We start from the raw sequence: 15,100 nt of genomic DNA on the forward strand, positions 1-15,100 counted from the left end.
CCTCTTTTCAATTATTCTAAGGCGGAAAAGGTATCACCTACGCACACAAAAAGCACTCATGTGTCTTCTACTGAAATCTCTACTAATTCTAACAAAAAACGTCTCTCTTTTCCATTCAAGAGTGCGAATTTAATCAGGAAGAGCAAAGGAATCAGTAGTCGAAAACCCAAAATTTTGAGCTTTGATGATCAATGTCGAATTCTGAAGAATTCGAAACACTCTAGAAAAAAAATAAGGGAGGTGTTGGACTTAGGGGAGAAAGTTCTTAATTTTACTCATCTAATCCAGGGCGGGGTTCAACAAAGGAAGACAATTCAAGAGGAATCAGAACTTCATTTCATCAAACAGAAAAAAAATAATTTCCTTTCTTACGGTGTTCCTTTGTCTTGTGAATCCATCACAAGCACTGACATTAGAAACTGCAATAGAAGAGGGCCTTTGGAACTCCATGTCTAAATTAGGAATCATAAATATATCAAAAAATTTTGATCCAATCAAAAGCTTGAAGGAAATGGAGTTAAGGGATCATAAAGGTGTGCATGTGGAAAAGGGGACCCAAAATGGTGTGCACCCATGATTGTTCTTTCGTACAATATCCGTGGTGGTGGGAATCGGGCTAAGCGTAAGCGAGTTGGATTCCTAATTCAAAAGGGAGATGTTGATCTATGCTTCATTCAAGAAACAAAACTTAGTGGAATAGGTGTGGATGTGGTTAGAGAGTTGTGGGGAGGTGTGGATGTTGAATGGTCTTACTCGGATGCTATCGGAGCCTCCGGTGGAATTTTAACTATGTGGAAGAAGGACTTCTTTTCTCTTATTTATAGCTTTAGGGAAGAAGGCTTTCTTGGTCTTTGTGTGGAGAAAGATGGAAAACTTATTTATTATGTCAATGTTTATGCTTCATGTGACAAAGTAGTTAGGAGAAAAACTTGGAAGAACCTTTGTTAGTTCAAGCATAATAACACCATTGGATCTTGGTGTATTGGGGGTGACTTCAACTCTATATCTACTATTGACGAAAGAATTGGTGTTACTATTAGTGATTATAGTAGGGATTCAAGATCTTTCAATGAATTCATAGAGGAAATGGAGTTGGTGGATCTTCCCACCATAGGTGGCAAGTTTACTTGGTTCAAAAGTAACGGGAAGGCGATGAGTAGACTTGATAGATTTTTATTATCGGAGTGATACATAGAAGATAGTAAGGTGGATGGTCAATTTATAGGAGAGAGGGATGTGTCGGATCACGCACCCATTTGGTTGAAAAATAATAGAAAGGATTGGGGACCAAAACCTTTCAAGTTTAACAACTTATGGCTAGAGCATGAGGAGTTTGACAATTTTGTCAAAGAGGAGTGGAATAAAATTGTAGTCAAAGGGAGAGGGGACTATTGCTTGGTGGAAAAATTGAAAATCCTTAAAAGTCGGATCTCTTGGTGGAATAAAACGGTTTATGGTTGGATTGACCTCAAGATTGACAAAGACGTGAAAGAGATGCATTCTTTAGATAACTTGTTTGTTCATTTTGCAGGTAATGTTCCGGAAGAGGTAGTTGAGAAAAGATTGAAATTGGTGGAGGACTTTTGGAATAATCTTAACAAAAAAGAAGGGTTTCTTAGATTAAAGTCAAGGCAACTTTGGCTCACCGAGGGGGATGATAACACTCGCTTTTTTCATAATTCATTAAAAGATAGAAGAAGAAGGAATTCTTTATGCACCATGGAGACTAGGGGGTAGAATGGAAGAGGTCAAGGATATCAAAGACTTTGTTTTCAATCATTTTGAAGATTTTTTTAAAGAAGAGGTGTGCACTAGACCGGAACCACATGGGATTGATTTGAAAGTGTTATCTATAGGGGATTCGTTGGATCTTGAGAAACCTTTTTCCGAGAATGAGATCAAGGATGCTATTTGGTCGTGTGATGGGAATAAAAGCCCGGGGCCGGATGGATTTTCCATGGAGTTTTTTAAAACTTTTTGGCATATCCTTAAAGAAGATTTGATGAAGCTTTGCAAAGATTTCTTCTTAAAAGGCACGCTTGTTAAAGCTATTTCTTCTTCTTTTCTTGCGCTAATTCCTAAAAAGAAGAACCCTCAAGAGTTGTCTGAATATCGTCCTATTTGTTTAGTGGGGAGTATCTACAAGATCCTTTCGAAGATTTTGGCGGCTAGAATGAAGGGTGTTTTGAATACTTTGATCTCTACCAATCAAACCGCCTTTGTTTCGGGTAGAAGTATGATGGATGGAGTCTTATTGGATAATGAGAAGAATGGGGTTTGGGAATAGATGGATGAATTGGATGGAATCTTGCATCTTCACTAGTCACATGTCCGTTTTGGTGAATGGAAGTGCTACCAAAGAGTTTAAAGTTCATCGTGGTCTTCGTCAAGGTGATCCGATTTCGACTTTTCTTTTTGTTATAACTATGGAAGGCCTTAGTGCTCTCATGAGGAAATCGGTAGAGGTGGGGGATTTTCAACCTTTCAAAATTGGTGAACATGATTTTGTGGATATCCTTCAATTTGCGGACGACACCGTAATTTTAGGAGAACCTACAAGTAACAACCTTTGGAGCATGAAAGTGATTTTGAGAGGTTTTGAGCTTGTTTCCGGATTGAAAATTAATTTCCACAAAAGTAATATTTTTGGAACTATATTGGAGATTGGTTACTTCATTCGGCCACTTCTTTCTTATCTTGCAAAAAAGGATCTTTTCCTTTTAAATTCCTTGGCATTTGGGTTGGAGAGAGAGCTAACAAGACGAAGGTGTGGAAGGACGTGGTTAATAATATAAAGGCAAGATTGTCGAGGTGGAAGGGGCGAAACATTTCAATAGGTGGAAGGGTGACTCTTATTGGGTCGGTGCTTAATGCAATTCCAATTTTTACCCTTTCTTTCTATAAAGCACCGAGCAAGATTATCAAAGAGATTAGAGGTCTTCTTAGTAATTTTTTGTGGAACGGGAACGCAAATAAAAGAGGCATTCATTGGGTGAAGTGGTAGAATGTTTGCAAACCTAAGGAGAAAGGTGGTCTAGGCATTAGAGATGTGGGTGATATGAATAGAGCTCTTCTTCTCAAATGGAAGTGGAGAATTTTGAAGGAGGATAATGCTATTTGGAGTAGATTTTTACTCTTAAGATACGGCAATCCGAAATTCAAAGTGCTTCCTTCGTGTGGGGATGTTCTAAATCCGGATGATTCTAGTTGGTGGAGAGATATCATTCTTAATGATTTCAACGAGGCGGATAGCGTAGAAGGATTCTCCGATTGGATTAATTGTGAGTGCAAGAATGGAAACAACATTCTTTTTTGGCATAGTTGTTGGTTGGGCGATAAAACTCTTCGTGAATCCTTTCCACATTTGTTCGATCTTTCAACCAATAAACTTTGCAAGGTTAGTGATATCATATCTTGGAATAATGGTGCTTTTTCTTGGAATTTTAACGACCTCTTCGGTCTCATCGGAATGACTACCTTGAATTTGTCTCCCCTCTTTCCCACCCATAATGGCACCGTCTCGGATTTGCTTATTCAATTGAGGGATTTAAAAGATTCTTTGGAGAGCATCATTCCGATCATGTCGGACAACGATGTTTTTCATTGGAAATTAAATTCTTCCGGTGTTTTCTCGGTTGCAAGTGTGAATAGCTTGGTTTCTAATGCCAAAGAGAACGCTTGGACAATCGACATTATCAAGTTGTTGGAAACTATGTGGAAGGCTAAGGCTCCGAAAAAGGTTCATATCTTTTCTTGGAGATTCTTTATTGACCGTCTTCCTTTAAAAGATCTATTGCTTTATAGGGGGGTTTCTAATTTCACCTCTTCCGATTGTGTTCTTTGTTCCAATCATCTGGAAACTTCGCATCACCTTCTCTTTCGTTGTTCTGTTTCGAAGGCGGTGTGGGAGAAAATCCATAATTGGTTGGGAGATGAAGTGGAGGTAAACTTGGAAGAGTTCAAGAGCTTTGGTTGCATTCAAGAAAAGGTGAAGTCTCACAACATTAGAATTAAATTAAATTCCATTTGGTTGGCAATTATTTGGTCTATTTGGTTGATGAGAAATGCTATTATCTTTGAGAACGCTACTTATAGCTTCGAAACGGTAATCTCCAACATTTTGTTTTATTCTTGGAGATGGTTAGGTGGTAGTGAGTATATTTCTAGGACCTCCTTTTATGATTGGTATAAGTTACCTTTAAACTGTTTCAACTCTCTATAGAGTTTCTTTGTAAGGGTTGCACCCCTAGTGCGATATCTTATAAAATTGCTTATTAAAAAAAAAATCATTTGAATGCACAAACCGATATCTTTTCCAATGCATCCATGACCATTTTACGATATTCACGGAGCTTGTTCTACCAATTATAAAAAATCTTACGCGTTAATAAACCTAATATCTTATACATCTAATAAATTTTAAAAAAAATTGAATTAGGTTTACTTTCAAACTGGAAACAAGAAAATATAAAGAGAGAAGAAGATGAACGGATGTTTAGATGAGATTAGATGATTAAATAATCACAATAATTTGGATAACAATAATCACAATAACCACCTAAATTATCAATCATAACAATAATTTGAATAAAATAAACATCAATTATGAAAATTACATTGTTGAATTTAACCACACACCTCTTAAAAAAACAAACAATAAGTCAATACATAATACAATGCAAAAGACACTTTTCTTTTTTGAGATACTAATGGTGAAGACTCAATAAGTGATTAAAGAAATACCACAACAAACCATATATAATGAGCTAGCTAGCGCGGGTAAATGGAAAACCATGTTTGAAGGAATGTGAGAACAAGTGCAATAACCCCAGCAAAGAAACCAATGATAGCCCAAGGATTGCTGAAATAAGTGCGATAAGCCAACGCTAACCAAATCTTACATTTTTTAAAGCGATGCTCATGTATTTTATATGTAATTTCACCATATATATCTGGGTAATAAAGCAAGTCAGTACGTATGATGTTGAAAAGATCAACAACTTCCTCATCTCTCCCTATGAAATTCCTCAAAATACCCTCTGATCTTAATTTCTTTACATCTTCAGAATGGACAATGAGGGAGTTTATGAAAACCACAAATGAACATATTTCGCCGTCGTTCTCTAAAGGTGAACACATCTCATACGCTGTCAGGTTCAGTAAAGCACCAATTGTGGTATCATTCAAAACAATCTCAGGAAGAGTCAATTCGGCAGAAAACCAACCCTCCGAGAAATCTACATCGAATGGCCTTTCTGTTCTGCTTAATTTAAGTTTTATTCCTATTGCGGTTAGATCTTCTATGTTCCTGTATGCATTCAACGACTCTAGGTTGTATTTACCACTTTGTTTCTTCATCTAAGTACATAACAAACGTATTTCATCATTTTACTTATCAATTATCATATATATATATATATATATATATATATATATATATATATATATATATATATATATATATATATATATATATATATATATATATATTTCATCTAATTTTTAATATAAGAAAAAATTTACTTTTTAGATTCAATGAAAAATTAATATATCTGAATCCTTAATATAAGAAAATACAATTTTTTAAATTCATTGAAGAGTCAATAAATCGTCCAAGAAGATATGGTAGTTGAGGGGGAGTAATAAAATAACAAAACTAAATTTTTACCTTTGGATCAGATTTTGTGAGGATGAATTTTTGCTGAAGATCAAGAAGATGAATTGGTGGTTCTGGTTCATTCGGTAAATCCATGTATGGTCTGTACAAAATATTATATCTGAGAAATTTCACCATAGTTTTTATCAATTCCTTCTCGTTGTCAGTTTTCCACAACAGCTTCAGTACTAAATATGGAAGCTGATTCTCCAACAAAAACACATCGTTCATCGCAAGATCAAAAAGATGAGTACCCTTAAAAGGCACCTCTTCATCATCATTAAGTTGAGTATTGCCATCGTCCATAAGGTACAGCAAAAAACATCCATCCACGAATAACTGCCATGACAGCTTTTCTTCAAGGCTGCCGAAGCCTTGTAGAGATTCTGCGTTATTGGCTAAAACTAAAACATCTTCGGCAAAAAGACCCTCAAGTTCAGAAATGTTATCGAAAATTTTTTTGTATAGAAATTGTGGAGTGTATGGGGTGTTTCGGACGTATTTTGCTGCCAAAGTAAACTTATAGGTGTCTCCTATCTTGAGATTTTTATTTTCATGATGGATGGGACCTATTGACACCGCCCTGGGTGAGTAATACTTGTCATGATTATTTTTATTTCGGAGATTCTCTGGAACCTTGTGGATCTTGGCGTTTGGTTTATGGCGTGTTCGCTTTGCGTTTACAAACTCCAAGAATTTCTCATCAAGAGTAGTTTGGGATGCCATCATATAATATGATAAATATGGTCTTGCAAAGTGAATATAAATATATATTGTTTGTTTACTTCCCAATAACAGCCAAGATAAGTAAATATGCTTAGATAAAGATTTATCCATATCTTCTTCACTACTAAAGTTTTGTACTTTTGCACTTCATTGACAAGCAAAGTAAAATTCTTGGAAAAATGATATGCGCTTTTACTGTTCTTGGTTTAAGATTCTTCTAGTTAAATTAAAACATTCTTGTATTTTTTTTTTTAACAATTTAGTTATTTAAGTTTTTTTTTTTGAATTAGAATTTGATTATATTTTTTTTACGTTATTTTATGTATTTAAGATGTGAATATATGCATTTTGTTGCAATTTTATGGCTCAGTTTTGCAAAACATTGTTTAAATTTATAGCTTATAAGCTCGTATGATAATAAAAGACTTGTTTTGTACCATTTTTTCATCATAAACTTGTAACTTATTTTACTAGTTTATAATTTATTTTTTAAACGTATTTTAAATAACATTTTAGCTTATAACTTATAACTTATTATTTTTTCTTCTATTTTTGCCATTAATGTTTTATCTAAATTCAATGTTATTCTTTATAATTTATTTTAATTTAGGGTTAAATATGTTTTTAAACTCTATAAAAAAGAAAATTTTGTTTTTTATTCTATTAAAGCAAATATTATGTTTTAGTCCCTACAAAATTATTATGCACGTAGTTTCAGCCCCTACTGTAAAACCAATGTGTATTTTTAAATGATTCTTTTGCAGACATGTTCAGAACATTTTAAAAAGTTCCTTGAAAAAAGAAAAGATTCAAATTTTGATTTTTAAGTCGATATTTTCACTACTTTATCGTTATTTTTTGAAATTTGAAAAATTCATATTAAATTCTTCGCATTTTAAAAAATTCAAAGGTAAATAAATTTTTTACAGTATTCTAAATATGTATAAAAAAAATGATTCAAAAATTTATAAACACCGTTTTAAAATTTTAGAAAATAGCAGAGACTAAAACTGCATGAATAAAAAATTTAGAAAAACCATTCATCGGAAAAAATATATTTTACAAATTAATAGTGCATGAGTCGCATATTTATAGGACCCTAACATATTTAGGGTCTGTTTGTTTCAGCTTTAAAAAAATGGATTTTTTCTTTGTATTTTTTAAAATAGATTTTTCAAAACCGTTTTTCAAAATATTACATGTTTTTATATATTCCTTTTTTCTAAAATGAAACACTAATTATGACATCCTAGAGTAGAAACATAGATTATTCAAGACCAAAATTTAGTCAAAATCGCAATTTTTTAAAAAAGTTGTATTTCAAAAATGATTTTTATAAAAATCTATTTGAAATAGCTTCAAAATTAAGTAATTTTTTTGAAATTTTGATATCCAAATTTTATTCCACAAATAGATAAAATATCTAAAATCACATTTTAAGAATAATTATTCAAATAAGATTTTCATTTGAAACTTTTATAAAAAATTTCTTTATAAAAATTTTTTTTATAAAATTTTGTAACACTGTAAAATCATTTTAAAAAAAAAAGGCAAAACAAACAGACTCTTAACCTTTTTAATTTAACAACCTTTACGATTTCATATCTTTACCTTATGAACAAGACAAATAAATATGCTTAATTAAAGATTTTACGCCTCCACTTTAATTCAGATTTATTGATATCTTCTTCAATACTGAAGTTTTGTACTTATTCACTTTACTCCATTGACAAGAAAAGTAAAATTCTTGGAAAAATGATCTGCGGTTATACTATTTATCTAATTAAGAAACAATATAACGACTCTTAATACTGTTTATTTATAAGAAACAATATGTGTATTCAACCTATAAAAAAAAGCTCACATACTGCAATAATATTAAAATTCGATGTGGTGCATTTGGCTCAATCGCAACGCAGTCATCTTCAAAGGAGCGGTTTTTTATTTCATCGATTGTATGACAGAGATTATCTCTATCTCGTGGAGGTGGTTAGCTTCTTATTATAAGCTATAAGAAAATTGTAATTTTCACATTTGGAAAGCCTTCTGCTCACCTGTTATGCGTAGTTGGATTTTTCCGTTTTGCATTTGGATCGAGTATCCCTTTTTCTCTCATTAATAGTATCACTGCCTATTAAAAAAAATATATCAGCACAAGCACAACACAAAATACATTTATCACATCTGGATATTTCCTACTCACACCCAATTCAATATATCAAATTTATTGAATGCACAAAGTGATATCTTTTCCAATGAATCCATGACCATTTTACAATATTCATGGAGCTTGTTCTACCAATTATAATAAATCTTACGCGTTAATAAACCTAATATCTTATACATCTAATAAATTTTAAAAAGAAAATATTGAAATAGGTTTACTTTCAAATCAAAAACAAGAAAATATACATAAGAGAAGATGATGAACGGATGTTTAGAAGAGAAAAATATGGAGTTTAAAATTGGAATTGCATCTCAAATCTGTTTAATATTTTACCGTCACTTATAGATAAAATATTATGTGGTTTGCTGATATATGTCCCCAATTCAATTGTGAAGATGTGCAAGAACTCTGACGATAAAAGCGATAGAGAGTGGAAAGACTCCGTAAATTTAATGGCTCTTATTCAATCCTCTCCTTCTCTTATTATAAATATTCCTCTCACTTGATATGCCCATACATATTCGAATTCCCTCTCATATAACATATGATGAATTGAATAGATTAGATACATTCACTTATTGATTCACTTATTAATGTATATACATTAGATGATTAAATAATCACAATAAATTTGAATAACAATAATCACAATAACCACCTAAATTATCAATCATAACACTAATTTGAATAAAGAAACTTGAATTATGAAAATTACATATTTGAATTTAACCACACACCTCTTAAAAAAACAATAAATCACACACAATACAATGCAAAAGACACTCTTCATCTGTGAGATACTAATAGTGAAGACTCAATAAGTGATTAAAGAAATACCACAGCAATCCATGTTTATGAGCTAGCTAGCTAGCGCAGTTTAATGGAAAACCATGTTTGAAGGAAAGTGAGAACAAGTGCAATAACCCCAGCAAGGAAACCAATGATAGCCCAATGGTTGCTAAAATAAGTTTGATAACCCAACGCTAACCAAATCTTACATTTTTTTAAGCTATGCTCATATATTTTATCTATAACTTCACCATATATAGATGGGATATATACCAAGTCATTATTTATGATTTTGAAAAGATCAACAACTTCCTCATCTCTCCCTATGAAATTCCTCAAAATACCCTCTGATCTCAATTTCTTTACATCTTCAGAATGACCAATGAGCAAGTTTATGAAAATCACAAATGAACATATTTCGTATTCGTTCTTAAAATTTGGACACATCTCATACGCTGTCAGGTTCAGCAAAGCACCAATTTTGACATCGTTCACAGTAATCATAGGAAGAGTCAATTCTGCAGCAAACCAACCCTCCGAAAAATCTACATCTAATGACCTTTGTGTCGAGCTTGATTTAAGTTTTATTCCTATTGCAGTTAGATCTTCTATGTTCCTATATCTCGTCAGCTTCCTTTGGTTTGGATTTTCCAACAAGAGTTGATATATATATATATTTCTCTTATTCACATTGATATCATATACTTGTGAAATGACATCAATAACTGTTAACTTTTTTAATATTTAATTGTGAAAACATTATTTTAATTGTATAAACTTCATTAAGGACATACATTAATATAATAATATTTTGGATTCTATAAATTAAAGTTAATGATAAGTGACACACATTTTTGTATTTCATCCAATAACACATATTTTCAAGTATATTTTTAAATTCATTTTAATTGAAATAACTTTTTTTTAAAAATAAAATTATTATTATTCCTAAAAAATATTGTATCTTAAAATTAAAATTATTTCAAATGAAATTTCTTTGTAATTAATAATCAATTACTAAAGTTAAGTTTTAGAAATTAAATACTATTTTAAATATAAATTAACATTCATTTAAAATGATCATAATAATCTTTTTATTAAATTAGTTATAGGAGAGAGAGAAAAAAAGATTCACCTATAATCTCCAACAGTTATTTTAAAATCCAATGGTTTAGATTCGTTCTCACATTCTCATATAAATATGTCATTCTCATATGATATGTCCTTATATATATATATATATATATATATATATATATATATATTGTGAAATATGTTTTTGGTCTTTATAGAACTGTCAAATTTTATTTTTGGTCTCTATTAAAAAAATCACGTGTTTTGGTTCCCACAAAATTATTATGCACATAGTTTTAGTCTCTGTTGCAAAACCGATGTGTAAATTTGAATGATTATTTTACAGACATGTTTAGAACGTTATAAAATGTTTCATATGATATATATATAACTACCCTTCCGTTCCTTTTTAAGTGTTGTTTTAGAAGACTTTTTTTTGTTTCCATTTAAATGTCATTTTTATAGTTTAATATTATAATTTTTCAATGATACTCTTACTTTCTCAATAACTCTACTTTACAATTTCCATAAAATTAATTATTTTCTCAATTAGTTATTGGAAAAAGAGAGAGAATGTAATATTGAATTTATTTGAAAAGAGAAAATAAATGAGGGTATAATAGAAAAATAACTCTAACAATTTACTATCTTGGTTGAAGAAGTTTATGCTAAAATGACACTTAAAAAGTAATAAATATCTTAATTGCGCCTAACTTCTTGAGCAACTTCTTAAGCTTAATCTTGATCTACTTTTGAGCGTTATCCTTGATTAACAAAAGAAAAATGAAATAAGATAAAAATCAAACATTATAGAAAAATTAAATAAAATGTAATTAATACATACCTTTGAAAAAAAGAGTTTTGAAAGGAGCAAGAGAAATGCTAAAGAGAGGAGGAGATGAGAGAGAGAAAAAATGAGAAAGAGAAGGGTTTCTGTTATTTGAATGAGAGTGTTACAGATCCAAAATTATATATGACTTTTATTGTCGTGGTATTCACGAAGCAAATTTCTGTCGTAGTATTCACGACTCAAATTTTTGAACAAATGTTAGAACGGTCATAAACATATTACCGTCATGATAATCACTTCGCAACAAATAAAGTCATTGGATATAACCATGGAAATTTAGTCCACTCTTTATCCATCACTTTATAATCTAAATATTTGAAACACACAACACAAAATAGATTCAAAACAGACCCAAAACAGACCCAAAACAGACCCAATACAGAACCAAAACAGAACACACTATACAAAACCGAAACAGAACCAAGACAGAAGCAATATACAAACAGAAACATGTGAAATTTACAAAACAGAACCAAAACAGAACCAAAACATGGGAATTTACAAACCGAGCAATCACAAACTGAATATTTTGACAGAAAGTACATATACCAAACAGAAAGTCAACTTCTTAAATCAAGGAGTGATATACCAAACAGAAATAAAAAAAAAAGATAATTAACTGATAACAAAATGGATAACTAACTGACACTACGCCAAATTTGGCTTTTAGCAGCACCCCTACGAAAGCGCTTTTAGGAAAAGCGCTGGCATAGGCTTCGCTAAAGACAAAATTAAAAAACACGCTAAAAAAGCGCTCTAATAGTGGGGGGGTATGAAAGCGCTTTTAAGAAGCGCTCTGGTAGGGGGGGGTTATGAGAGCGCTTTTCAAAAGCGCTCTGGTAGGTGGGGGGTACGAAAGCGCTTTACAAAAGCGCTCTGGTAGGTGGGGGGAACGTGGGGGGAACGAAAGCGCTTTTCAAAAGCGCTCTGGTAGGGGTGTTTAATGAGAGCGCTTTTTGTCAAAAGCGCTGGTATAGACCAGGCTATGAGAGCGCTTTCCAGAAGCGCTTTAGTAGCCTTATTACTAAAATTTGATATTACGCGTTCAGAATCCCTAATTCATCTTTTTTCTCCCATTGACGCTAACTTGCCCAGAAAACCCAGAAAACCCATTTTGTCTCCCCCATCTTTTTTCTTCCACTTCGTCTCCCCCACTTTGTCTCCCACAACTCAAAGTTCTTCACCGCCGCCGCCGCCGTGTAGCATCTCGCCTCCACCGCCGCCGTCATCTTCATCTTCATGTATGTCACCTTGTTTTCTTTTGCTTTATTTTTAATTGTTTTTGTTCGACTGGCTATGTTTCTTAATAGGTTATAATCCATGAACACAATTTCTTGTTGCTTTGTTGTTGGGTACTGAATGTGTTGTGCTGAAGAACACAATTTTTCAAGAATGGAACACATTAGTGCCATTATTTTAGCTAAAAACAGAACTTTGATATTTTTATATCTAAATTGCAAACACATTTGTCAAGAATAGAACACATTAGTGCCATTTTCGTTTTTAATTATAATGGGTTGTTTGAAATGAAAGCATGAAATGAAAGCTATAGTATATGATATGAAATGAAAGCTATAGTATATTATGAAAGCATGAACTACTTGCTGCATAATTTCTTCTTTGTCATATCATTGAGTTATTTGAATTGTAATGGGTAGTTCAATTGAGGGTTAATAACTTGTCTACACCAAATGATTATTAAGAGAAACTACGTTCACTTTAATGTTTTATGGTTTTACTTGATTCTAAAATATGAGTGAGGATTCTTTCATTTCTTAAAAGGAGTAGAGTTTTGAAAAATGGAGACCTTTGTTACTAAAGTTTGTTTAATTGTATAAATGCATATATATTTGAAAGTGATAATATGTATTTTGTCTAATTTGATTTCTTATAATCTCAAAGCATTACTAATTCGATATTTATTTCATTTCATATTAAAAGTAATGTATGAAAATAAATTAAGATTCTATTTTAAAAAGACCGTTAGTTATCACTTAATCCTACTGGTGGTTATGTTGTAAGTTAGTTATAAAGTTAGACTGTTAGTTGAGGTTAATTGTTAGGACTAATGAACTAGCCTCTCATTTACGAACCAACGTATGTTGAACAAGCCGTGGTACACATGTATGCATCTGTTCTTTCTCTTGTTTGTAGTTACTAGCTAATTGATAATTGATTTCATATCATTTTAAATAATTGAGTTCTAGATTGGGTTTATTTTGATATTTGTTAGTAGTGGTGTATTTAACCGCATGGTGTGTGTGTTTAATTTTACAGTTACTTTGAAGTCTCTGGTTTCTACTTGTACAACGCCGATTCAAACCTACCCATCTCCCACATCAAGTCTAACTCAGGTTACTATCCCTTTCTTCTTGCTTATAGTTTGTTATTTTCTGCTTATAGTTTATTGTTTATGGTTCTATTTAATATCAATTTAGTGTCTCTCAACCAATTTTTTGGTTTGTGGACTTATATTACCTTGAAATAAGGTAATGTCTTCTTTAAGAATTCGGGTATTCTGATTAGGTTTTCTGATTAGGTATTCTATTATGATGATAGCTATTTATTATCTTGACAGAATTCCTTAGTACCTGATAGAGAAACCAAGAAGCATTTGTTTAGCTTAATTAAGACATGGATAAGACATGGATGAATTCAAACCGATTGTCGAAAGAGTACGAGAAAGGGGTATGGGAATTTGTTGAGTTTGCGGTTGCGAACTCCAAAGACCCGCTTCGAATGCCGTGTCCTTGCTTGGGTTGCTGTTATGCCGGGGGTAAGGTTGACGGGAATCAGTTGGGATCTCATTTACTACGGTTTGGAATTGATAGAAGTTATACATGTTGGACAATGCATGGTGAGAAAAGTACCGGGAATGCTGGGTCGAGGTGTAATAGGAAGTATGCTTCAAACGACGATTGCACAGACACATACGATTGTGATCGAGTCGAAGAGATTGCAGAAGCGCTGGAAGAAGATCTAGCGGATTGTCCCAAAATGTTTGAGAGGTTGGTAAGCGATGCAGAGAAACCGTTGTATGATGGTTGTTCAAAATTCACAAGATTGTCTGCGGTGTTAAAGTTGTACAACTTAAAGGCGGACAATGGATGGTCGGATAAAAGTTTCACAGAGTTATTAGCCCTTATGAAAGATATGCTACCAGAGGATAATGTTCTTCCCAATCGAACGTATGAAGCCAAAAAGATGTTGTCTTCTATTGGAATGAGCTATGATAAGATACACGCATGTCCAAACAATTAATGATTTTCCAGCATACGGAAATCTATCCGGGTACAGCAACAAGGGTCAAAAGGCGTGTCCTGTTTGTGAAGATGAAACCGATACGACACGATTGGCGCTTTGTCAGAAGAATGTCTTTCTCGGCCATCGTAGATTCTTAAAATCTAATCATCACTACCGTGGGTGGAGAAAAGCATTCAATGGAGAGGCCGAACATCGTACAGCCCCGCCTTTTTTGTCAGGTGATCAAATTTTTGAAAAGGTGAAAGATGTGAGCACTCAGTTTGGCAAGCCTTTTGCACATTCAATTGTCAAGGGTGGGTGGAAGAAGAAGTCAATTTTCTTTGAACTTCCATATTGGAAGTCGTTGTACGTAAGACATTTCCTGGATGTTATGCATATTGAAAAAAATGTATTTGACAGCGTTATAGGTACGCTACTCAATATACAAGGAAAGTCTAAGGATGGCGTTAACATAAGGAATGACATGGTAAACATGGGGATGAGAACTGAATTGGCGCCCGTGACGAAAGGAAGACGAACATATCTGCCACCTGCTGTTTACACTCTATCTAGAAAGGAGAAGAAAACATTGTGT

At 32.6% G+C, this 15,100-nt stretch overlaps 2 protein-coding genes across 2 annotated transcripts; one reads left to right on the forward strand and one right to left on the reverse strand.

Annotated features, from left to right (window-relative positions):
- The first annotated feature begins 3,058 nt into the window (after nt 1-3,058).
- On the forward strand, nt 3,059-4,222 carry LOC131659867 (uncharacterized). Its single transcript, XM_058928993.1, has one exon. The coding sequence runs from the start codon at nt 3,059-3,061 to the stop codon at nt 4,220-4,222; it is 1,164 nt and encodes a 387-aa protein (XP_058784976.1).
- Nucleotides 4,223-4,625: 403 nt separating this feature from the next.
- Nucleotides 4,626-6,387, reverse strand: LOC131657289 (UPF0481 protein At3g47200-like). The gene is made up of 2 exons (XM_058926708.1): nt 5,669-6,387; nt 4,626-5,358 (listed from the first exon to the last, which is right to left on the reverse strand). Exons 1-2 carry the CDS (start codon nt 6,383-6,385, stop codon nt 4,771-4,773), a joined length of 1,305 nt encoding a protein of 434 aa, XP_058782691.1. The 5' UTR covers nt 6,386-6,387; the 3' UTR covers nt 4,626-4,770.
- Nucleotides 6,388-15,100: the final 8,713 nt, after the last annotated feature.

This window comes from Vicia villosa, linkage group LG3 (assembly GCF_029867415.1).
Source record: "Vicia villosa cultivar HV-30 ecotype Madison, WI linkage group LG3, Vvil1.0, whole genome shotgun sequence".
In the NCBI taxonomy this organism is placed as follows: Eukaryota; Viridiplantae; Streptophyta; class Magnoliopsida; order Fabales; family Fabaceae; genus Vicia; species Vicia villosa.

What these genes read in the sequence shown, in the direction of transcription:
- LOC131659867 (XM_058928993.1), top strand. Translation starts at nt 3,059, where the DNA reads ATGAATAGAGCTCTTCTTCTCAAATGGAAGTGGAGAATTTTGAAGGAG.
- LOC131657289 (XM_058926708.1), bottom strand. Translation starts at nt 6,385, where the DNA reads ATGATGGCATCCCAAACTACTCTTGATGAGAAATTCTTGGAGTTTGTA. An exon ending in TCACAAAATCTGATCCAAAG is followed by an intron (nt 5,359 to 5,668) that starts GTAAAAATTTAG and finishes TTATGTACTTAG; the next exon opens with ATGAAGAAACAAAGTGGTAA.